Raw genomic sequence first — 26236 nt, 5'->3', positions numbered from 1 at the left:
CTTCAGTATGCTTTATCTTCATGTAGTTAGAAATGAGTTTTGCTTTCCTGCAGTGAGTTTGAAATGAGTTGTAGTTTTTGAGCCTAGTGCTGACTCTTGACATCTTAGTTTTGACAGGTCTTCAAATTCTATAAGAAAGAATGTATGGATTATGTCAGTCTTATTTTTTGTGTTCAGATATATCCTTCGGAGTTTGGAAAGGAGAGGATGAAGGAAGAGCAAGTTCAAGGACCAGTAGAGTTACTGAGTATTCCTGAGGATGCCCCCGAGAAAGACTGGTACTGAGTCACTCTAGAATATAAAACTAATCCTAGTAAAGTCACGTACTTCACTCGGAATTCTATTACCTTAATAGGACTGAAGTTTGCACTTAATACTAACAGATAGGATTCAGACAGCTTGATAACTGACTATAGTTGGTGGCGCATTATGCCAGCATTTTGTGTGTATGCTTGGAAATAATGATTGCAGTATTTGAAAAAAAAAAAAGCAGTTCATAATTATCTTCATTGCTATGAATTAGTGTTGTTTTTATCTTCATATTATATTTTTGAGTATTAAATAGGAAAATAAAGGAATAAAACATGGTTTTATGTTACAGAAAACAACTTAGGAAGTTGTAAACCACTAGGTGGAGCTGCATGTGCACTTAATAAAAACGGTGGTTAACTGGATGGTAACGAAAGTGGCAGAGGAACAGAGGATAGTTAAGTGAAATTAAACTTTTAAAGTTCAGATGCTGGCCAGTGAGATAGCTATGGGTAAAGGTGCTTACCCTCTAGTCTGACAACCTAGGGATCAGAATTCAATCCCCAGAACCCACATGGTAGAAAGAGGAAACCAACTTTTGAAAAAGTTGTTTTCTGACCTTGTAATGGAGAGATTTCTTTGTTCTTGTGTACATATGTTGGATTTAGTTTTTCCCCATTAGGTCCTCTAGAGAGAAGCTAAGAGACTATCAGTTTAAACGATTGAAATACTATTATGCAGTAGTGGAATGTGATTCTCCAGAAACTGCAAGTAAGATTTATGAAGATTGTGATGGCCTGGAATTTGAAAGCAGTTGTTCTTTCATAGACCTAAGGTAATTCAGTTCATGTCTTAACCACTGAATCCTACAAGATCATAATGCAGTAATATTTGAATGCGCAGTACTCACTTACATTCTAGAAAATGAACAAGAAAAAGCTAATAATAATTGAAGAAAAAGTAATTTAAAAACCATTTTATTATTTATGTCCTTGAAATAATAATTCTTTCAAAAAACATTTTTAAGATTTTTTTTAATTTATTTATTTTTACTTCATGTGCATGAGACCCCTAGAATTGGAGTTGCACATGGTTGTGAGCCGCCAGGTGGGTGCTAGAATTCAAACCTAGATCCTCTGCATGAGCCAGCAGGTGTTTTTAACTGCTGAGCCATCTCTCCACCACCTCTCCCAATAATTCTTGATACAATATATAGTAGATGCATTTTATATGTATGTGGAAATAATCTCCTATGTAAATTATAAAAACATGGTTATAATAATCAGATATTTACCTCTACTTTTCATCCCACATTCCCTAGCCTGATACCTAAAAATTGTCAGTCACCATGGCTGATTTACCTGTAAGGAATAGTTATTTGTAAAATGAAATTTTTGGCTAAGATTATTCTTAATCAGCCTTAAATTTTTCTTTATTTTCAATGACTTTTCACGATTATGTGCTATGTATTGAGACCACTTACCCAGTATTAATTCTGTTTGATCTTTGAACTTAAAGTGAGTCAATGACTGTGTTATTGCATTGGGTCTTTGGAAGCTAGTTTATATTAACTAGTTCCTAATGCAAAGTCTATATAGAATTCTCTCAAACTTAATGAAATTTTAGATTTATAGTTTACAAATTTCAGAGATGTGCCAAGATTGTTTCTGGCCTTTTAGAAATTTTTACATTTGTTTTCTATAGAAATTTTTGTATAGTATATAAACTATAACTAATTAGAAAATCTAGATGCTGGTATTAACTGCTTTTTTTTTTTTTAAGGTTTATACCAGATGATATTACTTTTGATGATGAGCCCAAGGACGTGGCCTTAGAAGTTGATCTAACAGCATATAAACCAAAGTATTTCACATCTGCTGCAATGGGAACATCGACGGTATTTATTTGTTTATTTATTTGATGTACACTGATGTTTTGCCTATATATATTCTGTTTGGGGGTGTCAGATCCCCTGGAACTGGGAGTTACAGACAGTTGTGAGCTGCCATGTGGGTGCTGGGAATTTAACCCAGGTCCTCTGGAAGAGCAGCCAGTGCACTTAACTGCTAAGCCATTTCTCCAGCTCCTCAATGGTATTTCTTAACTCTTAAAAATGTGTAGATGAGCCAAGCATGGTGACACATGCCTGTAGTCCCAGCACGTGGGAAGTTGAGCAGGGGTACCAGGAACTCAAGAGTCAGCCTTAGATACATGAGACCCTATATTTAAAAAAAGAAAAAAAATTAAATGTATACCTAGACTCTTGCTTTTAGCAACTTTACAATTAGATGGTATTCTGAATGTTTGTGCATAGGATACTATAATGTTTGAACATATTTTTCATAGTGTCTTTTTGTCTTTAAGCCTGAGTCAGTCTGCTAATGTTTTATGTTGTTTGTTTGTTTCCCTCTATTATTTTACCCATATACTTTGAACTAGATTCTTTGTACCCAAGGATGTATTTCAGTGGTAGAACATTTATCTAGCACATATGGAAGTCCAGCGTTTTATCTTAGATTTTTTTAATAGGTAGTGTGTCAGTTATTAAGATCCTAGGGAATAGGAAGGACATAGCTTTACTTCAAATGACAGCTACACAGAATTGTTGACCATTTGAAATAGGAGCACATTTTTCAGCAGATGTGATTTTAAAAGTTTTGTAAACAACCGAAGTAGAATAATTCATTACTACTAGTTTTCATATTAATAACAAGTAGCCACATTTCTGTGTGTTACAGTAGTTTGTTACATACCTAATGGCTTCTCTTTCACCCTAAATCTCTGCCTACAGCAAACTGTGTGATAGACTATTGTGCTTGTCCAAGAAAGCTGGTGTCAGATATCTGCTTCCTGCTGTGCTGTGAGAGGGTATTCTGGTATTGATTAGTTACAAAGGATAGTAAGACCCCAGAGTAAGTGAATTCTAAAAGATAGAGCCACATCATGTTATTTTCAACACTTAAGCACTTACAGTAGGCAGCATGTGTAGCCAGCTCATCTGGAGATTCTGCATCCTGATCTGTATCACCAATACCTGTTTTCCTTACAGCAGCCATTTGGTCATTATCAACACACAGACAGTTTTCCGAGTAGCCAGTCCTGTGACGGGCTAGACCGTCTAGGATATTTTAAGGATCTCGTGGTTAATTAGTACTTAGCTTGTTATCTTAATGTGGAGAAATTGGACTGAACAGAAAAGGCAAGGCCTTGAACTCATTGTGCTGTAAACATAAAACCCTTTCAGAAGGAACCTTTCACAAGGTACTGGATAAAGCAGTGGTTTGCAACTCCTTTGAACAACTCTTTTACCAGTTTCCCTAGGACCATTGGAAAACACAGATATTTACATTACAGTTCGAAACAGTAGCAACATTACAGTTACGAAGTAGCAGTGAGAATAATTTTATGGTTGTGGTCACCACAACACGAGGAACTGTGTTACAGGGTCACAGCATTAGGAAGGTTGAGAATATAGGATAGGAGCCAGTCTCCCTCAGTCATGTTATCAATGAACGTACTTGCTGTACAGCTGTGCTGTACTTATGATCATGAAAGCCTTTGTCATCAGTGACTCAATCTTTTTAGGAAAATGGCACCTTTTGAGATTATGTTGCTTATTAATAGATTTCATGTAGTCTATGGCTCAACTGTCATTTTAGTTCTCTAGAAGAAAATCATGTTCTCACTGGTTTATAATAGTATTAACTTTTTCTAACATATTTCTTTTTTTTCTATCATAGTTAATCTGTTTCATAATATATTAGGTAATGGACTATCATTCATGTAGCTGAGAATTAGGGGGAAAGTAAAAGTGGACATACATGATTCTCTGTCCACAAATAGGATACCATTTATTTATTCCTGCCATTCTTTTTTTTTTTTTTTTTTAAATGTGTCCATGTCTGAACTTTTTATGTGCATTGTAACTTTTGGTAGGGGAGAGAGGTAGGGGGGGTCTCACTATGTAGCTTTGGCTGGCCAGGAACTGTCATGTAGACCATGCGGGCCTCATACTCACAGAGATCTACCTCTGCTTTCAAATACCTCTGGGATTAAAAGTATGCACCACCATGCCTAGTATGCTTTTTAGCTTAATACTAAACATCTAAGTTAACAGTGTACTTCAGTAAGTATGAGTTTACCTTTGGGCTTTTGTGTGGTGTTTAATTTTCATTCTTTGGTTCAAGGTGGAGATTACTTGGGATGAGACTGATCATGAAAGAATCACAACACTTAACAGAAAGTTTAAAAAGGAGGAGCTTTTGGACATGGACTTCCAGGCCTACTTAGCTTCCTCCAGTGAGGATGAGGAGGAAGAGGAAGAAGCACTGCAAGGTACTTGCTAATCCTTTTATTGGGTGGTTAATGGAGCTGTGTCTTGGGCAAAACTTAAAAAGATCCCCAAACTGACTGCATAGCATACTTATATACATAGAATTATATGCATGTATATGCATAGATACATGTTTGAAGGATTGGCAAGATGCTCATTGGATGAAAGCACTTGCTGTACAAACCTAATGACTTGACTTTGATCCCTGGAACCCAAGATAGAAAGAGAACTGACTCACCAAAAGTTGTCCTCTGACCATCACATGCGTGCTTTGGCATAGTCATGTCCACCTTCCTGCACACACACACACACACACACACACACACACACACACACCACAAATAGTTAAGATAAATAAAAATTTTTTAAAATCCTAAATACTTTACTAGGCTAATTTTCTATAGCCACAAAATTTATTTAAACTCTGGCTTAGTAAAAATGCCTAGCCTGTTAGACTTGTAAACATGTAAAATACTGTTTCTCCCCACACACCTTAATTAGTTTTGAGACAATCTTTCTATGTAGACTAGGCTTATCTTGAAGTCACAGATCACAGAGATCCACCTGCCTCTGCCTCCCAAGGTCTGTGATTAGATTATAAGCATGGGCCATCACATCCAGTTTTTGCAGTGCTAGGGACTGAACTCAGGTTATTGTAAATGCTAGGCAAGGACTCAACTAACTGAGATACATCCCCAACCCCACTATAGTAATCCTAAATAACTTTTGTACTTTATTGTGTAACACTGTCTTGTACTGCCCTTCCTTGTTTTACATTTCCCTGGCTTCCATTGCTCTTTCTTTCTAAATCTCTTTCCTTCAACTTTAAGTATTTATTTAAGAAATCCTTTCACTAAGAACCAGCTACTGTCAAAACTCTCCTGATATTTGGTTTGTATGAAAAGACCAGAAAATTTTGCTTTTGCTTGCAAAGGATTCTAAAATTGGATTTCCAAAGACTTCCCTGTATCCACACTGATAATAACACCCCATTGACTTCTGACTTGATTGGTGTTTATGAAAGTTATCTGGAGATTTTCTTTATTCTAAGAGTGGATTTTTTTATATATGTATTGAGCTTGGGATTTTTTTGGGTCCATTTAATTCACAGTGGTATCTTTTTTCAGTATTGATGTTCTCAGTCACTTGATTTTTCTCCTGTTCTTCTAGAACTCTATTTAAGTATGCATTAAATCTTTCCACTGTATCTTCTCTTTAGATGTTTTTGATTTAGGGCTTTGTGTGTACTAGGCAAGCACTCTACCACTGAGCTAAATCCCCAATACATTCTCTTACATTTTTATCATTTCCCCCTGTACTTCATTCTGGATATTTCCTTTTGTTTACACATTTTCTAGTTTGAAAGTGTCTTTTCAGCAGTGTTCATTCTACTAATATACCAACCCACTGAATTCTTTATCTTGGTTGTTATCAACTTCACTTCTAGCAGTCCTGTGTGCCTATTTGTCACATCATCAATGCACTTTTTGGTAGTTTGATATTTGTCTGGTACTCCCTCTGGATCTCTGCTTAATTCCAGGGGACTAGTTGAACTTCCTCCTCTTGTGGATTTTCACTTGTGTCCTTTTGATTCTTAATAGTCTTCCAATTGAGTTCACAGCTGTGGATCAGGAACTAGGAAGTGCTTAGAAATAATATAAAACACTTGGGATCATCCTTGTGGTATTCCATTCTCTATTCTTGATTTTGACATGATAATTCTTCATTAACTTGTCAGTCCTTTCAGACTTCAATTTCATTTTGTAATCCCTTTGAAACTTATAGAAAGACTTTAAAAATAACATATCCAGCTGGGCGATGGTGGTGTATGCCTTTAATCCCAGCACTCAGGAGGCAGAGACAGCTGGAGCTCTATGAGTTCAATGCCAGCCTGGTCTACAAAGCAAGTTCCAGGACAGTCTGAGCTGTTACACAAAGAAATCCTGTAGATATGTAGGTAGGTAGGTAGAAAGATAGAGATAGATGGTATCCAACTAAGCAATAATTATCAGGTCTATCTTTGTTTAAAAAATTTTGATGACTGAAATGATTGTGTGTTTGTTAAATTGATCATGCTATTTGCTTAGAAATAACTAATGTTATAAAATACAGTACCAGTTTTTTTCCATTTAGTTATTTGGTGATTTCTTGTGAGTCGTGTTTGTGTGTGTGTGTGTGTGTGTGTGTGTGTGTGTGTGTGTGTGTGTGTGTGTGTGTGTATGCATATGTGCTGTGGAGACCAGAGGTCACCATCTTGTATCTTTGTTTATTTTTAAACACAGGGTCTTTTCCTCTCTGAGTGAACATGGAGCTGACAAATTGGCTAAGCTGGCTAACCACTGAACTTCAAATCCGTTTGTCTCCATTCCTCAAGTGCTGGGGTTGGAGACTTGCCTAGCTTTTACTTAAGTTCTGGGGACTCAAACTCAGGCCTTTATACTTTCATAACAGACACTCCACCAACTGAGCCTCAGCCCAGTAAAGTATTATCAGTGCAGTCTGAGATTTTTCCATGTATTTGTTTGTTTTGGTGGTTCAAGGGATTCAACTGAGCTACGCTAGCTGTAGCCCTTAAGCTTTGAATGATAGTATTTGCCATTACATCTGTGTTATTCTTATCTAACAGAATTGCCAAGCATTAAAAAATACAAGTTCAGTGCTGACAGAAAATGAGAAACCAGAAAAGTTAAACATAGATATAAGTATTTTAAATCAGCCAGAAAGAACATCTTTATTTATAGTTTAAATTTTTCCTTAGTGTTTTCCTTTTACATGATGTAGTATTTCTATAACCTAGTGGCATATGAAATAATAAATACTTTTATAATTTTAACATAAGGTTATTAAGCCTTGACTTTCTTAGTTTCTGAATGGTCTGTTGTTTGTTTTTATGTCACTAAAAGTAGTGCTTTTAAGTTTGCCATAAAATGCTATTTTGCAGTATTAATGTAAGAGAAGGAAAATAGTATTTAATAGCTTCTGTTTATTTGTATACATTATATATTGATAAAATCATGTAATTGCTGGAGTGTTTCATCCTCTTTGAAAATGTATAGTTTTCCAGCTAGTGAGATGGTTCAGTAGGTGTTGCCAAGCCCAATGGTCTGAGTTTGATCCCTAGAACCCACCCACATAGTAGAAAAGAACCAACTCCTCAAAGTTCTCATGGCACATGCATTCACCCAATAAATAAATGTAATGAAAGCTTAATAAAGAACGTATGTAATTTACAGTGGTGCATATTGGTTATGAAAGACTTTACATTTTAAGGTCTCAGTGACTGGTACTTGTTAATCTTCCTCATGAATTTGAATGTTTTATTTCTTAGTGTACATGGCATAGCCTTCTCATAGACCTTTTGTATCTTTCCCCTGTAAATAAGAAGAATGAATTTTGTCTTCGTCTACCATAAGTATGGGAAAGGTAAATTTATTTGCTTATGTGGATATTATGTGCTTTTCTGATAATTCTCGATAGTTTTCCTTTGCTATAGTTCTAAAATACAGAGGAAAATAATATTCCATGCCCATTGGGGAACACTAGGTCCATGTTTTTCAAATGGCTTTGGAAAATGGAACTAAATTTTATTGTTTTGTGTGTGTGTGTGTGTGTGTGTGTGTGTGTGTGTGTGTGTGTGTGTGTATGTGTTGCATGTAGAAATCAGAGGACAACTTGTAAAAATCAGTTGTTTCTTCCTACAGTATGAGTCCTGGGGATCAAAATCATGTCAGCAGGCTTGGCAGCAGGCATCTTTCTTCTCTGAGCCATTGCACTCATCCTGGAATTATTTTATTTTACTTATATGGGTGTTTCACCTGTATGTCTGTGCGCTGTTTGAATACCCCTGGTGCTGGTAAAGGCCAGAAGAGGGTGTCAGATCCCCCTGGGACTTGAGTTATGGATGGTTGGTAAGCTGCCTGTGGGTACAGGAAATTGAATGAACCCAGGTCCTTTAGAAGAGCAGCCAGTGCTCTTACGCGCTGAGCCATCTCTCCACCCACCTAACCCCATTTAAATTTTAAAGCAATATTGTTAACAATAGGACACCTAATATTATTGGTAAGTAAGCATTAATATTCCAATATATTTAATATGTTAGACTCATTGGGGCTATAGCTCAATGGTATAGTGTTTGCCAAGCTTCATAAAACCCTATGTTGAACCTTTAGGATTGTAAAATAGGGGGGAAAAAAACAACACAGAAAACAAACTTAGACCCTGCTGGTTTCATATCTGGACTTAACCACATAGTGAACACACAGATCAAGTTTTCTTAACGCCCTGTTCCTTTTTTTGTGTAGCTGTGAAACAAGAATTATAATAATACCTGGCTCATAGATAGAAATGATGTATATAAAGTATTTAGCATAGTACCTTGTATCAGGTATTTTAATTTTAATTCTTAAAACTAAAGATTAATTTCTTTCAGTTTGAAATATAGTAATTATGATTTTTTTCAAAAGCATTCCTTTTTCTTCAGTATTTTAATTGATTACAAACACACCTTAATCTGTAATTTAGTGCCTCAGACTAGTAAATTTGGATACTAAACATTCCTGATAGTTGTTTATAGAGTAGCTCACTGTTTGAATTTATTTTTAAAAATCTTATGTACTATTAAGGCGTTCATAATATTGTCCTTGAATTAGGAAAACAGACCTACATGAGTTATCCCACATTTTAGAGCTTCAGAAAGTACAATTTTAGTACTGGAAAAAATCAATTTAAAGTAAGCCATCAGAGACTTACCACTAATATTTCAACCTGGAAGGAGCTTGCTTCTAATTATGTTTTCAGAAGTAAGCTTTTAATAGAATGAAATACATTGCCATTTTGTTAATGTGTTCCTCATGTTTTATCCATTGAATTACGGGATACATGACAAAATTCCATCCAACATTATTATTGTGGCACAAAGCACAAACAGCAAAAAAATGAGCTTCAGCTGTTTGAGTGAAAATATAAAAGTGTGATAGGATGATGGAAAGAATGCCCACAGCCGTTTTTATTCACTTAGAGAGAAAAAATAACTTTTAAATATTTGCTTAACCAACTTTTTTTTTCCTTTCGAAAATCACTTTTTTTTTTAAGAGATTTAAGAACAAGGTGTTAACACTGATGTTTTACAGCTCCATGCTTTTATCACAGTTTTGATGACTATAAGTTACAAAAACAGGAATATCACTGTATCACTTCCAAATTTTCCTCCACTGGCAATGTTTAATGAATTTGATAAGTTTGTGTGTTTTACATTAAAACCCAGATTTCTTATTTATGTTACTGACTTGAAGAATTTACAATGAAACTGTAAAAAAACAACTTTATGGTTTGATTTTCTCTGATGTTTGTTGCCCAGGGGTTTTATACTGTTTCTTCGCATTTAAATTTTTTGTAAAACTAGAATTCAGAAATATCAATCGTCTTCTCACATAGTGAAAGTAGTTGAATTAGCTCGTAGTCTTTTTGTCTTTGTCATTGATTGGTGAACAATATTCTAAGAATATATGTGCTTATTCACAATCAAATGGAAGGACTTCATAGGCTCGGGTTTACCTTCTAAACAACTTCCTTTCCTCTTCTGTGTGGCCTGAGAAGCTAATCCCATGTGTCAGATTCACACCAGCAGCATTCAGACTCCATTTATTGAACAGAACATTTAGAGGGGACTAAAATGTCAAACTTAGTGCTCTTGCAGTTTGCATAGAAGGGATTATTGTGTAGTACTCTGACAATGCTATTATTAAATTTCATTGTCTCTGAGTTTTACTGAGTACAAGACCAGTCTTTGTTTTCATATTCACAAGTTGAAGTCTGATTTAATGTTCTGTGATTGCAGTATTTCTTTGACAACAGTTTTTAGCCATGTACTGAAGAGACCATGAGACCTAAACACTGAAGTTGGAAGGTAATTGTTTCTCTCTGTCAAATGACATTGATTAATTTCGTTTTTGTTTTGTTTTATTTAGATGAGGATGGAGTCAGTGTAGGAGAAGATGGAAAAACAAAGAAAAATCAAAAGGATGATGAAGAACAAATTGCTAAATATAGACAGCTTTTGCAATTTGTTCAAGAAAAAGAAAGAAAAGGAAAAGAAAATGATATGGAAATGGAAATCAAGTGGGTTCCAGGTAAGAATTAGATATTAAGTAAAAGTTTTCTTCTGAATGCATTTAGATGTAATTACAAAGATGCTAATACTTCTTTAGAAGCATACTTTTTTTATAAGTTCTATTTTCCAGAAATGTATTGATAAGGAAATGGTATTTAATTCACCTCAGAATTAATGTTTTATGCTCTTTTTCCTTTTTTATTTTAAATTTTCTCATATATTTTCATTATATTCTTTCCCTTCTCCCTACTCCTCCCAAATCTTCCCCACCTCCCTACCCATTCAGCTTCATGTTCTTTCTCAGAAAAAGGAAAAACAATTATTAAAAAAAAGAAAAGAAAAGAAAATCAAAACAAACTAAAAAGAAAACATATATGACCAAAAGAAATGAAACAATGCACAAAATGGAAAACAAACCATGGCGTCTGTTTTGTCCTGGCCGACTACTTCTGAGCAGGGGGCCTGCACTAGCATGAGGTGATCTAGCTAGTGTCGTTCCGTTACAGAAACTGATTTTCCCTCTCCTAGTAGGTGTCAATTGCAAATATCTTCTTGGTTAGGGATAGGACTGTGTCTACTTCCCCTTCTCATTTTGTCTGACGTGAACCCGTGCAGGTCTTGCACATGCCATCCAGTCTCTACAAACTCCTGTGTGTGTCAGTCCTGTTGTGCCTGGGCATGCTGGAGTTTCTCTGGAGTCGTCCCCTCTGGCTCTTACAATTGTTCTAACTCCTCTTCCCATAGATCCTTTGGGGAGGCCAGGAGTGGGGTGGGGAATGGGGGTGGTTATACACTTTCCAGCTTACATTTGTCTTAGTTTCTTGGTTTTACTAAGTACAGATTATTCCTGTTCAGTTATAAAAATAGACCTTTCCTAAGTTTGATTCCTCAATTTAGAATATAGAAAATTGAAACCAAGTATCATGTTTTCTAGTTATTACAATTCTTTAAAAAAAAAGAAAAAAAAACACTATAATTCTCAAGTGATCCCTTTTCCTGTAGCCTTACTGTTTTCTTCTTTCCTTTCTTTTTTCTCCCCCTTGCCCCTCCCCCCCCCCCCCAGACAGGGTTTCTCTGTGTGACAGCTCTGGCTATCCTGGCTTTGTAGATAAGGCTAGCCTCGAACTCACAGAGATCCACCTGCCTCTTCTTCCTTGGTGCTGGGAATTAAAGGCATGCACTACCATTGCCTGGCCCTTACTGTTTACTAATTCATGAGGTTTCACTAATACAAAATATATGTTATTGAGTGTTCCATCTCAGTTTTGCTATAGTTAAAGAAATGTGGCCTAATAGAGTAGTATACTGAAAATTGTAAAATGCGTAACGTAAAGATAGATAAAAGCTAGCATAAACAGGAATTGTCATCTACAATATACATTTACACTCACGCACATCCCAATAGTTGTAAATCTGCATGTACTTTTGCAAACAGCGATGTTTATGGATTACTGCTGTTTACATATGATCATTTCTTACTGTTTTTGGTGAATTCATTCCAGGATCTCCTACAGGTACAAAATCATGGCCTGTTATTTGCAGATAACTTATACACATCATCTTTTATACTTAAAATCATCTCTAAATGACTAAGTAAAGGCCATGTAACAGATGTCAAATTATTTTTTTTTTCTTGAATAATGACAAGAAACAATATATAGTTCTACTACCCTGACTCAGCTATACCTTAGGTAAGTTCTGGTTCCACTTGCCATTTTTCTGTTGTCAAATGCTTAACCATATTTCTGATCTATCACTGCAGTAGACTTACAGCATTGAAAAGAAACAACATTTTTCAAAGCTACAAGTATCAGTCCTTTCAAAGGGCTCTTCACTTGGGCTTGCTCTTTTAGGGCCTTTTAATTTAAAAAACTTATTTTTAACAACATTCCCCACCCTTTTAGAAGACCAGTGAAGAGCAGCTAGCCACAGTGAGAAGCAGATGCTGACATTCAGGCTTAGTGCAGTAGTCAGATATGTGACTTCCTCTTCATACAACAGCTGCCACATATGCTCTGGAGCAGCCTGTGGTCCTCTCACACGCTGGTAAAACTACCACTGACAAAACCTCAAATGGTAAAGCTCAGGTGCCAGGTGTCTAAGATGCTATAAATAACCTATAGGTTTTTTTATAGAATAGCTTCCCAAATAGAAATACTAGGAAGGAGTATGGGCGCTTTCTGTGTCTTGAGGTTGCTGTCAGATTTCTTTCCGGAAATGTTAACATCAGTTTTTAGTGCCTTCAGTAGTAAGAGTGCCGGTGTCCTGGAATCATCACTATTAGGTATGTACTTTTCACATGTTACTGAATTGAGTAAAGTTGGTTTTCTTGGAGAACTGAACACCTTGATTTAAAATGTTTTAAAAGCTCTATACAGATGTATAGATATATATAAAAATACTTGCCGGGCGTTGGTGGCGCACGCCTTTAATCCCAGCACTCGGGAGGCAGAGCCAGGCGAATCTCTGTGAGTTCAAGGCCAGTCTGGGTCTACAGAGTGAGTTCCAGGAAAGGTGCAAAGCTACACAGAGAAACCCTGTCTCGAAAAACCAAAAAAAAAAAAAAGAAAAATACTCTGTGTGTGTGTTAGGTCACAGAACAACTTGCAGGCATCATTTTTCTCCTTTCGAGCATGTAGCTTCTTAGGATCAAACTCCAGTTGTCATGTCTGGTGACAAATATCCACTGAGCCAACTTGCAAGCCTAAACTCTATTTTTGAAAGCTCCCGATAGGGTATTTTTACTGTGAACACATATTATATGCATGCCTATGTGTGCATTTGAGTATAATAGTGAAAGAGGTCTTTTTACATATTATGTAGTGTATGAGATAATTGAGCTACTCTTTCTTAACATTGGTTTACACATTTGAAGAGTAGGACTAATAATACTTAGTTTTTGAGGCATTTGTGAAGGTACATTTCATGTCATGTATATTTTGGTAGTTTTACCTTAAGAAATGTAGGTTTTCGGTAACAATTACTGTGAACTTTCTTCTGTGGTCTTCTATGATATTATACTTGAGTAAACCACAGAAGCCTATGTATCAAAGTCCAGAGGGAAATAGATAGCAGGCTCCAGTCAGATGGAAACCCATTGTCCACAAACTTGACTAAGATGAACTACTCCTTCTATTGATACTTAGTTCCTATGAAAATGTAGTAAACCAACCATAACTAGGGTATGTAGCAACATTAATTAGAAGATTCTTGAAAGAGCTGTAATTCCTTATTTTTGTGTTTGTGAAGTAGTATCTTCTGCTATATACTGTTCCTAAAGTTCCTGTCTGACTATTGAATTTGGTAGATAAGGTGATGTGTGTAATTAGCATTATCTAATGATCTAATTAGTGAATATGCCTCATTAGACAATTTATAATAAACAGATAAATTAAGTATATCTCTAACATAACTTTTCACATATTGGTAATTCTATTAATAGGCATGGTGCTTGAAAGTATTCAGGGCGAAAGCCTGTCTTAAGCAGAGAGAGAGAGAGCAGAGGGAGCAGGAGAGAGAGGAAGGAGAGGGAAATCAATTTTTAAAAGAAAGTTTAGGACATTCAGGAGGAGATCATCTCATGGACTGGAATTGGCAATGAGTAGCAAGAAGCCTACACTGTGGGGGAGAAAATTTCACCAGCTCACTTCTGTTTATTTGTTTATTTATTTATTTATTTCCAAATGCCATTTATTGAAGTGGGGGAGAGGTTTTAAATACAGGCTTACAGCACAATGGGAGAACCCTGGAGGGCAGAAGTTTGCTACCGATGTTTTACAATCTTGCATCTAAGCTGTTAATGCCCATTATGCAGGATACACAGACAAGGAACTTCCCCTAAGCATTCAGGAGAGTGGAACCTGGCAGGGAATTAGCATAGGGATGATATCAAGGTCAAGGTCAGCAAGCAAGGCAACAGTTACCCAAAATGGGGGCCAGGACTCTACCGGTCCCCCTTTTACTAGAAAATGAGCTTCTGACTTAGGTTGCATAGAGATGCCTGCCCAGGCCACACAGGTGCTCTGTCTTAGGTTGGTGAGCACCCCCCAGGCATTACCCGTCTCTGAATACTCATTATCATACAGGCTCAATCGTGTGTGAGGCCACTATGTGTTGGGGGACTCAAATTAGTGCCAATGGAGACAAAGTGGATTTTGTTAATAGCTGAGTGTGACTGCTAATGAGTAAAAGCCAGTCTCTGAGGAAGACTGGAAATTGAGTGTTCATTGCTGGTTTGATTGATAATTGTGAAAGTGGAGATGGTTTGTGAGAGATTTCGATATTAATATGGGATGTAGGAGATTCCTTCTGAAGACTACACCAGTGGTAAAGCTGTGAATATCATAGGCCTTTCTTGTTAGAAACACTTGGGATTGGGATCCTTACTCTTGAGAAGGAGGAATGGAGTCCAGAGAAGCAAAAGCAAAAGCCCCTCTGTCTCATCCAGCAGAGAGTTCCCCTTTCTTCCTGCCTTGGGCCATGGAGCAGGGGTACATTTCTTCCTCTCCACCTTGTCTTCCCTCCACTTTTCAAAGCAGTGTCCCAGTTTTACTCTAGCATCTGCTCTTTAGCCTTGTCCTTTCCCGTCTTCCTGTAATCTCGGATCTGTTGCTGTCTTCCACAAGTAGTTTACACAGAGATCAGGGACAATCATATATGACTGTTGAATTATTAATTCTTTATTCAGAACAAAATGGTTTGAATCAGTTGTGCATTCATTTTGTTAGGTAGCCCTGATCCAAACATTTCATTTTCAGACATCTTAAAGCCTGTTCAGGCTGGGTAGTGGTAGCACACGCCTTTAATCCCAGCACTCGGGAGGCAGAGCCAGGCGAATCTCTGTGAGTTCAAGGCCAGCCTGGGCTACCAAGTGAGTTCCAGGAAAGGAGCAAAGCTACACAGAGAAACCCTGTCGTGAAAAAACAAAACAAAAACCTGTTCAGCATTAATTTTTGGCTATTTCTTTATTTCTGTTTATTGCCAATGTATTCATTATTTGAAATACATTCACAAGATGTTTTTTTGCTCATAACTTTTAAAAAAGCCAGATATTTTAAATTTTGAATTGAAGGCCAGGAATATAACTCAGTAATAGAGTACTTGTCTAGCAAGACCCTGGGTTAAGTCCCTAGTGCCACAGTGGGGTTGTGGGGAAGTTAAAGGATGAGATGTAACTCAGTGGCTGAGTACTTGTCTAGCTTGAATGAGTTCCCAAGTTTGATCCTTAGAACCACAAACACAAAAAAGCTCCAAATATCATACCCAAAACAGCTAGCCTTGGGCTGAAAAAGACAAAAAGGTTTGAGTTGAGAGGAGAGTCAAATGGAAAACCTGTGCTTAAAAATGAACTAAAAGAACTTGCAGTCTGCCTCCTAGTTTGACAATGGAAAAGAAAGTTTATATGGTAACTGCAGAGTCACACAGCTGTTAGGTGATTAGAATTTTAAAACTTAATCATCCAGGTAACAGGGTGACTATAAAAGCTTTGTAAGGTAGTAAGCTGAAATTAATACTATGTAAATAACGTTTGAGTCATTTGTGGACTGTATAATAAAAATAGAAGCAGGAGCTAGAGAGATGGTTCAGCAGTTACGAGCACTTACTGTTCTTGCAGAGGACCTGGGTTTGGTTTTCAACACCCATGTGATGGCTCACAACTGTCTGTAACTCCAGTTCCTGTGGCTCTGACACCCTCTTCTGCCCAAATGTGATACAAGCCCACAAGCACATGTCTATTAAAAATAAATAATTTAAGCCGGGCGTTGGTGGCGCACGCCTTTAATCCCAGCACTCGGGAGGCAGAGGCAGGCGGATCTCTGTGAGTTCAAGGCCAGCCTGGGCTACCAAGTGAGCTCCAGGAAAGGCGCAAAGCTACACAGAGAAACCCTGTCTCGAAAAACCAAAAATAAATAAATAAATTAATTAATTAATAAATAAATTTCATTAATTAATTTAATAAAAATAATTTTTAAAAAATCTAAAAGTGTTTCTAGAACATTTTCTTTATAGAGTTGCTTGTCAGTCTCTCAGTTTCCTGGGTTATTGAAAGATATTTTCTTCCTTAATAATATTAAAGTGAAAACTGGGGATACTTTTTATGCTGATTATAATACATTTGGTTTCTGTTTATGTTTTTCTAGTGTTTATAATAACATATAGGATTTTTTATTAATTTTTTTATTTCTTGAGGTTATAATACAGTCACATCATTTTCCCCTTCCCTGTCCTCCTTCCAAACCCTCCCATATACACTGCCTTGCTCTCTCAAGTCCTGTTTTTGCATTAATTGTTGTTACATAATTGTGTGTGTGTGCATAATTCTTGAATACAGACATATAACCTGTTCATTCTGTATGAGGTTACTTGTGTGTATGTTTTCTCTGGGGCTGACCGTTTAGTCTTTTATAACCAATTGGTGTGCTGTTCTTTGGAGAAGACTAGTTCTACTGACTGCTCTTAGCATTCTTGAGTTGCCTGTAGTTTCTTGGTGGGCTTGAAGCCTAATGAGCTTTGGTGTCATTCTTGTTTAGGCATTGATGTTGGTGAGACTTTCTGGATGTAGCTTTTGACATTCATAGGAGACATAGTGTCTCAGTAAATCCCAGTTCCCGTGGCTCTTACAGCCTTTCTTTCTGCCCCTCTTCCGCAGTGATTCCTGAGCCTTAGGTCCACCAGTTGTATTGTAAATATAGCCTTTGGGACTAGGCTCTGCAACTGCATTTTGATTGGTTGTGGTTTTTTGTAATGGCCTCCATGTGTTGCAACAAGAAGTTTGCTTGTTGAGAGGTGAGGACTACACTTATTTGTGGGTATAATGACAAATATTCAGAATATAGTTAGGGATTATGCTGGCTTAGTAAAATGGTGGTTGTGGGTTCTCCTCTAAGATACATGAATTCACTGGCCCTGTATAGTTGGCTAGGTTTCTACTACCAGGCATGATTTCCCTCTTGTTGGGTTAGGTTTTTATTTTTAAATTTTAAATTTAAGATTTTATTTATTTTTATTTTATGCATATTGATGCTTTTTGTGGTAGCCAAAATAAATAGTGATAAAAGAAAAGAGACTATTTCTGGCGAATCTGTTCTTAGACCTAGCTGTGCTGGTGAGGCTGTGAGTGTTGCAGGTTAGAGCAGGGAGAGCACCTGCTATTGTGGATATCCTGGGCCAGTCCGCATCTTAACCCCTTTCCCAGAAGAAGGAAATGGACTGTCCGTGTATGTGAGGACGCCAGTTCAGAAGGTGCTGTATTGGGTTCCTAGCTTTAAAGTATGTTTACCGTCTGCTGTATTAGACTTTAGAATGGTGTAGGTGGTATGATTGTTTTTGCTTATTTTTAACTCTTGCTTGGAATTAATTGAATACTGTAGCTTAAATAGTATCTTTCATCTGCTGAAAATTCCTCTACCATTTTCCTCTTAAAAGTCCTAGGTTGTCTTCATCTTCTCTGGTTTCCCTTCTAGAAATCGTGTTTGGTTTGTGTTTTATGTGTTACTTTCTTCGTTTGTGTCTGATAACTCTTGACTTCTGTACCTTTGTATCTACACAACTTACTGGCTAATTTCTTCAGTTCTGCTTTTATTTCATTGATTGAGTCTTTCTCTGTAGTATATGTGTTGTAACCTGGACACTGACTAGTTGTTTTTCATCTCTGGGAGTTGCTTTTTTCTTTTTTCCTCCAAACTTGTATCATCCTTTTGATAATCTTAATTTTTTAAATTTCCTCTTTCACTTTTTTAAGTGCTGATTTTATATTTTGTATCTCAATTTCCAAATCTGTAGTTTATGTTTCTGTCTTACTGGTTTTTGTTTCTACTTTCTCTAGTTCATCGGGGATTTTAATTGGAATCTTGTTGTCTCAGATCTTTCTCTTCTTATAAGAAATCTGTATCAGAAGGCCTTTTTTAGAGAGTATTTGTCAGGTGCCTGGGGCATTTCTAATCCAAGACCTATCGAATTTTTGAGTTGGTGTATTTGGGACCACACAAGTAGTGTGAATTCCAGCTACAAGTCCGTGGCTTTGTGGGCTTGTGGTTACAAAGTCTCTAAGGAAACTGTATTTTTACTCCCCCTGATCTGCATGTACTCCCCCTGAACTGTAGGGGGAGGGTCATCATCTAGTGGGGGCACATTTAAAGATCCCAGGACCTCCCACCATGATCAGACTCCAAACTTTGTCCCCTGCCTCCTTGGCTAGCAGCCCATTACAACCCCAAATCCATACTAGACATATTAGCTTAGTATGTATCCCCAAGGAAAACTCCCTGCTTCTGAACTAGTTTAATATTTCTGTTTGGGCTTCCTTGTTGAGACTTGACTCAGGAATTCTTTTTCTTTGTATCTTAGTCATTCATGTAAAAGATTTCATTCATTTTCTACCTTGCCAATAAATGTATAAAAGTCACAATAGAACAAATAATTTCTTAGTCTTTGCCATCAATAAATTAGCAGATTGTCTTTCCCAGACTTGGCCAGAAGTTAGTCTGCAAATATGAGGCTATCTTGGTAGTATGTTACTGTGATTACAAGCTGCTTGGAAGGCAAGGAAAACATACAAATAAACATGAGACAAATACAAGAAACAATAGCTCCCTAATGAGGCCCACATGTCTTGTATTTGAAGTCAGTGTTTTAAGAACATTGAACTCTAAGAAGCAGGCCTAGGGGACAGTTTGATGTGTAGTAAAGTTAATACCCTTGGAAGTGGAAGCCATTATTGTTTTAAGGGAGAATGAAAGGGCATTTAGAAAAGGTTAGAGAAAGATAACTTAAGTTCTAGACATATGTAAAGCATTTTCTACCAGTGTTGTTATTGTCTAAAGTGAAATAACTTTAGACAATAACAACAAAAAGTAACATCTATTCAATGAGTACTTTGGGCACATCTGTGAATATTTATTAAATGTTTTGGGGGGAGACACAATTGTTAGGTGAGTAGAAATTCCCAGTCTGAGCATCTTTCTTAGACTTATCCTTATTATCCTTATTTTATCTTTGTTGTTTTCACATAGTAAATGTAACAGGATTCTAATAGTATTGAGTACAGCCAGAGAACATTTGTTGACTTTGATTGACTGACAGCATTAGCTATTTGCTATTATTGCAGAACTAGTTTTTATTTTACTTTCCAATTCCATGTGTTGTTGCTCCCAGTCAGTGGGGTGAAACAGATTTGAGTCACTTTTCCCTTCCCTTGCTTTCTTATTCTATAGACGTTTATAAGATGTGTGCTGTAGGACTCGCACTAGCTACTATTCTGGACTAGGTGTCCCTTTGACCCTAGTTACGTGAGTAAATGTGTCCTTCCTTGTCCTAACACTTTCGGGAGTAATATGCTATTTTGAAGAGGTGCCTTGATGGCAGTGCTCCTCAGGACATGACTGGTGGTTTTCCTCTATAAAACCCAGTATCCAGAATGAGTTCCACATTTGGAGTTTTGGTGTTAGTGACGGTAGTTAGTAACATTTTAAAAGCGTTTGGAATTGAGTGCCACATAGTCTAATTTATAACACACACAAAAATTTTAAGAGATTGATATGTAAGTGTTCATAAATACTCCCAGTGAGTCCTAAGCCTTTATTTAAGTAAAAAGTGCCAGTTTTGACCTATATGAGAACTCTTAAAACCTGCATTTTGTTTTTATAAACAAAGCCTGTAATAGTACCTAGTTGAGTTGTTTTAAAACATTCATATCCTTTGAAGACTTCAAATATTTCATATGGATAAGGTCAGGAGGAATGTATATTCTTCTTATAGATTTTGTGAGAATATTTATGAGTCTTTTTGTATGCACAGAAACTGCCAAAATGATTCTGAATAGATTGTGCTTATTAAATTATTATTGCCATATTGAATCATCTGTAGTTGTGGCTCGCTTTAGAAGGGGCTTTACCCCTTATTTGTGGGATTATTGATATCTTTATCAGTCTGTGGACATATGCTTAAAGATTTTTTTTAACCAATTTGTACAAAACTAAAAGCAGTTACAATGAAGTTGTTTTTCAGTCACATCGTGTCTTCTCTTAAATGAGGCTAAACCGACTCTGAAGAATGTTCTTGTGCATTTGCCAAGAGACTTCTGAGATGGGCATATTTTTAAGAATTCAGAACATAAACAACTGTAATCTGTGGCAAGAGATTTAAATGACCTCATGATGACAATGAGAACAAAGCATTTTTAAGTTACTGTGGTGGTGTGTTAATTCACTGCAATGTGTTTGTCAGTCTTCTATTTTGGTATAGTAAGTGAGAGCCAGGCAAAGGAAACTACAGACTGACTTGAACTCAAGATATTATTTCTTTATTGCTAGAAACAAAGTTCCAGAGAAATATTATTTCCTAAGGATAAATAATGCATGCATTATTCTAGAACTAGTGGTTCATGTGAACCAGTTAGAGACAGAAGCCATTTGGAACTTAAAGTTTTGATTCATTTTCTATTGGAAATAATATGTTCTAAACATCAAAGATCAAACACTTGGCAGGAAATAATCCTTCCTTCAAATAGTTCAAGACGTGTTTATTAAGTACTTAGTGTGTGTTTGGGACTGTGCTAAATATTATGGAATGTGAAAGAACTTAGGAAAAAGAACTATATATTCAAGTACCAAATAAAATGACATCTTACTTACATGATGCAAATAATCACATAACCCCTTTTCAGAAATTACCTCTAGCCACGGGCATGGTGGCACATACCTTTATTCCCAGCTTTTGAGAGGCAAAGGCAGGTGGATCTTTGTGAATTCACATCATGAGTTCTAGGGCAAACTATGTCTCAAAAAAATAAAAACAAAAGATTTTAAAGATTTAACTGTCATCTAATAATATAATAGTATATCTATGAAGTTTGAGGTTAGAGTGATTATATGCTGATCTGTGTGCATTATATATATTACTCTATCTTGTTATGTGAAATCAACTTGTTTTATCAGAATTTACTGCCTTCTCCTATATGAGGATCTCATCTTACATTCCCTAGGTACATTACTGGTTCATTTGAAGATCTGTATATGACTGTATCATTCACATATCTTCTAAAAACTGAGTACTAATATAAAATGTTTTTCTCATAAAGAATGAGTTTTAGTGATTTCTTTTATGTGTATGAGTCTTTTATCTGCTTGTGTAATAGGAACTCAGGGCATGCTTGGTGCCCACAAAGGACAGAAAAGGGCATTGGATACCTAGAACTGGAGTTACAGGTGGTTTTGAGCCACCATGTGGGTGCTGGGAATCAAACCTAGGTCCTCTGAAAGCAATCAGTGCTCTTAACTTCTCAGCTATCTCTCCAACCCCAGATATATTTTTTAATTGAAGTTTGTGTTTCTTTTTTTTTTTTTTTTTTTTTTGCATCTAACAAATCAGAGCTCCTACCCTCAGTATTTTATATATAATTTAATACTTTTCTAAGTCTTGGAAATTTGGAGATTAAGTATTTGCCTAACAGCCAGGAAATGGACCTTAGCACTCACCTGTTTCAACCTGGTCTTTAGCACTCACAGCACTGTTGTTACTAGTTCTATATATTTTAACATCTACCAAGTATTTTGAAGTTCAAAGGGAGGGAAGTATATGTGGGAGGGAAGGTTTGCATCCATCTAATCTCTACCAGATTTATTTTGTATCCTGAGACCAAAGGTAAATTTGAATGAATAGGTGTTAAAGCCTAAGCTGGCCAAGGTCATTACTACTACCAGAGTAAAAAATATATAACTACATTTCTGTCTTCTTTGAAGATGATGGTATTTATTTATTCATCTACTTTTGTTAGAAATTTTGAAGGACATAGTTAGATGTGGAGTTTTAAATATTTATATGACACAAAATCCATCTTTTAAAAATAGCAAATGGTTTGGCATGGTGGCACACACTTATAATCCCGTCTGTCAGGCGGCAGGGCCAAGAGGACACCACAAGTTCAAGGCCTGTCTGGCCTACACAGTAAGTTGGGGACCAGCCCAGCCTTCCAATTCTGCATAGTGCAAACCTGTTTCCATATAAACAAAATAAAATGTAACAGTGAGTGGAATGATCAAAATGGTCATTTGAGAAAAGAGGTGAGTGATCTAATTCATCTTCCCAAACACATTCAAAATGCTATAAATGCAAAAACAATCCTAGAAATTATTCTAATTGCTAAATACCTTAAAATTTCTAGTTTAATGGCCAAAGGATAGATGAGTCAAGAGCAGAATATAGGAGCAAAAGCTTTAGAGATGAACCATGAAAACAAATAACAGCATTGAAGAACCAAGCCATGTAGAGTCGAGGGAAGCTGGTGGCCCTTTGGTTCTTAACTCTATAGCCTTGGAGAATACTTAAGCAGTGACTCGAGGATTTGTTCTCCAGTTTTTGTTGGTCACAGTGCTCAGGGAACACAGGCTTTCATTCGAGTGACAAGAAAAACTAGAGATGATTTTGCTTAATGAGTTAGTAGTTGTAGCTTGTGTTTTTGCTTCAGAATTTTTCTTCACTCAAGTCTTCACCAAAAGGCAGAGAAGCAGGAATTCTTCTTAGAGGCTCAAAACAAGTGTAGAGAGAGGAAGTTTCGACCTAAGTAAATATTTGGGTTCCTTTTTCCTTTATTTTTTAAATTTTGTTTGTTTGTTTTGAGACAGTATTTCTATTATATAGCCCATTTGAACTTAAACTCAACCTTGAAGTACTGGGATTGTAGGTAAACCACCATGTCTGACTAATATATTTCCTCCCTCTCCCTCCCTCTCCCTTCCTCTCTGTCTCTCCCCCTCCCCTCTGGAAATTGGTTACCTGTCATTTTGTGGCCTTAATATTGCAGGTATTCATTGTTGGATATGCCTACTTACATAAATTATGTATGTCTCTTTCTGCTTTTGTAAGCTTTTAACTGACTGAATATCACCATTTTCAACTAAACAATTTTTCCTTTCCAGGCCTTAAGGAGAGTGCAGAAGAGATGGTCAAAAACAAGTTGGAGGGAAAGGATAAACTGACCCCTTGGGAACAATTCTTAGAGAAGAAGAAAGAGAAGAAAAGACTGAAAAAGAAACAGAAGGTATTCATGCTAATTGACCGGGTATTTATTGAATGCCAGTTCTATGCTTCACACCGCACCCATTAGTTTGAAATGTTTGTCTCTGAGACAGAATCTCACTGTATGTATGGCCCATGCTCCCCAGTGCAGGGACTGTAGGTGAGAGCCACTACACCCATCTACAAAAAAATAACTTTTGGACCTTTATTGTGATAAAGTGGCAAAGTAGGGTAAACGTCCGACCCCCTTGATATGCTACCTCTTTTTACTGCAGCTTTCTTCAAAACGTATATAGACAGTTCAATGCCATTAATAGAATAATTCCACAAGGAGTGAAGCTAGCAGTTTCTGGGAAGATTTTCTAAGCTGAGACTTTCCCCCTACTTTTACTTTTTTCTTCTTTTAGTTTTGTTTTGTTTGTTGTTTTTTTGAGACAGGGTTTCTCTGAGTAACCCTGGCTGTCCTGGAACTCACTTTGTAGACCAAGCTGGCCTAGAATTCTGAGATTCACCTGCCTTTAATACCACTTAAAGGTATGCACCACCACCACCTGGCTGACTTCTCCTTTTCTTATTTGTATCCATTGAATTTCTTTCTTTTGCCTTATTGCTCCAGCTAATGTTCAAGCTCAATATTGAAAAAAAGTGGGAATAATGAACAGCCCTGTCTTGTTCCTTATTTCTATAGAATTGCTTCAAGTTTTTCTCCATTTAGGATGGTGTTGGCTGGGTTTGTCACATAAAGCTTTTATTATATTGATATATTCCCTCTAGTATATAAGAGATAAAAATCTCTCTTGGATTTTTATCATGATGGCATCTTGGGTTTTTTTTTTTCAAAAGCTTTTTCTCAATTTACTAATTGTGTACTAATCATATGTTTTTTCTTTTTAAGTCTCCTTACGTTACTCATTACATTTATTGGTTTGCATATGTTGCACCATCCCTGCATCTAATATAAAGCCAACTCGGTCATGGTGGATAATCTTTTTGATATATATCTGTCTTGCAAATATTCAGCTTGCAAGTATTTTATTGAAGTTTTTTTTTTTTTTTTATCTATTTTCATCAGGGATATTGGCCTGTAGATTTCTTTTTCTGTTATGCCTTTATCTGGCATTGGGATTAGAATGATACTGGCATCCATCATAGTAGGTGTTTGGGAGTACTCCTGTTTCTATTATTCTTTAAAATTTTAAGAAGATTGACTCAGATCTTTGAAAATGGTGAAATTCTTCTGTGAATTCATCTGGGCCTGGGCTTTTTTTCTGTTTGTTTTGTTTTGTTTTTTTCAAGACGGGGTTTCTCTGTGTAGTTTTGGTACCTGTCTTGGATCTTGCTCTGTAGACCAGGCTAGCCTCAGAGTCACAGATATCCGCCTGGCTCTGCCTCCGAGTGCTGGGATTAAAGCCGTGAGCCACCACAGCCCGGCTCTTTTTTTTTTTCCCCAACAGAAGCCTTATTATTACTTTTTCAGTCTCATTTGTTATGGATCTGTTTAGATTGCTATAACTTTGATAGTTTGGGTGAATCTAGAAATTCATCCATTTCTTTTAGATTTTCCAACTTAATGGCATATGGGTGTTTTAATTATTCCCTTATCTGAATTTCTTTTATGTCTGTTGTAATATTTCCCTGTTTAGTTCTGATTTTGTTAATTTGGGTCTTCTCTTTTATTCTTTTGGTTAGTTAAGCAAGCCAAGGATCAGTCAACTTGTTTATCTTCTCATGGAACCAGCTCTTAGATTTGTTGATTCTTTGTATTGTTTCCTTTGCTTCAATTTCATTGGTTTCTACTCTGGTTTTTATTATGTCTGGCCATCTACTGGATTTATCATTTTTTCCAAAATTTTTAGTTGCATCATTAAGTCATTTATTTGTGTTCTTTATAATTTTGTTATGAAGGCACTTAGGGCTATAAATCTCCCTTGCAGGACAGCTTTTGTCTCCCAGAGATTTTGTTGCATTGTGGTTTTATTTTCTTTTAGTAACAGAATTTTTTTTCTTTCTTATTTTCTTCTTTGACCCATTAATCACTCCAGTAATGAGTTGTTTACTCTCCATGAGTTTGTGTACTTACTGAAGATTTATTTGTTATTGATTTTAGCTTTTATTTAACTAGGGTCAGGTAAGATACATCTGAATTTGTTAAGAATTGTTTTGTTAGCTGGGCATGGTGGCGCACGCCTATAATCCCAGTACTCGGGAGGCAGATCCAGGCGGATCTCTGTGAGTTTGAGGCCAGCCTGGGCTACAGAGTGAGTTCCAGGATAGGCTCCAGAGCTGCACAGAAAAACCCTGTCTTGAAAAACCAAAAGAGTTGTTTTGTATTCCATGATATAGTCTATTATAGAGAACCTTCCATGGGCTGCTGAGTAGAATACATATTCTTTGGTATTTGGGTGGAATGAGTCCATTGGATATATAATATTATTTGTTTTTGATGTTTCTCTGTTTATCTTTTGTCCAGATGATCAGTCTATTAGAGGAAGAAGGGTATTGAAATTACCTACTATTAATGGGTTGATATT

The 26236-nt window shown here is 36.5% G+C and overlaps 1 protein-coding gene across 1 annotated transcript in view; it reads left to right on the top strand.

Annotated features, from left to right (window-relative positions):
• Esf1 (ESF1 nucleolar pre-rRNA processing protein) overlaps nt 1–26236 on the top strand; it is a 54286-nt gene that overhangs the window by 11547 nt on the left and 16503 nt on the right. The window contains exons 5-10 of the mRNA XM_006983678.4: nt 178–278; nt 932–1084; nt 2032–2146; nt 4437–4584; nt 10549–10710; nt 23606–23727. Of these exons, the coding sequence (XP_006983740.1) occupies nt 178–278; nt 932–1084; nt 2032–2146; nt 4437–4584; nt 10549–10710; nt 23606–23727 (801 nt within the window). The remainder of the gene's footprint in view (nt 1–177; nt 279–931; nt 1085–2031; nt 2147–4436; nt 4585–10548; nt 10711–23605; nt 23728–26236) is intronic.

The sequence above is a fragment of the Peromyscus maniculatus genome, chromosome 4 (genome assembly GCF_049852395.1).
Source record: "Peromyscus maniculatus bairdii isolate BWxNUB_F1_BW_parent chromosome 4, HU_Pman_BW_mat_3.1, whole genome shotgun sequence".
Classification (NCBI taxonomy): Eukaryota; Metazoa; Chordata; class Mammalia; order Rodentia; family Cricetidae; genus Peromyscus; species Peromyscus maniculatus.
The sequence above is the reverse complement of the archived record's forward strand: the minus strand, read 5'-3'. Positions and strand labels throughout refer to the sequence as shown.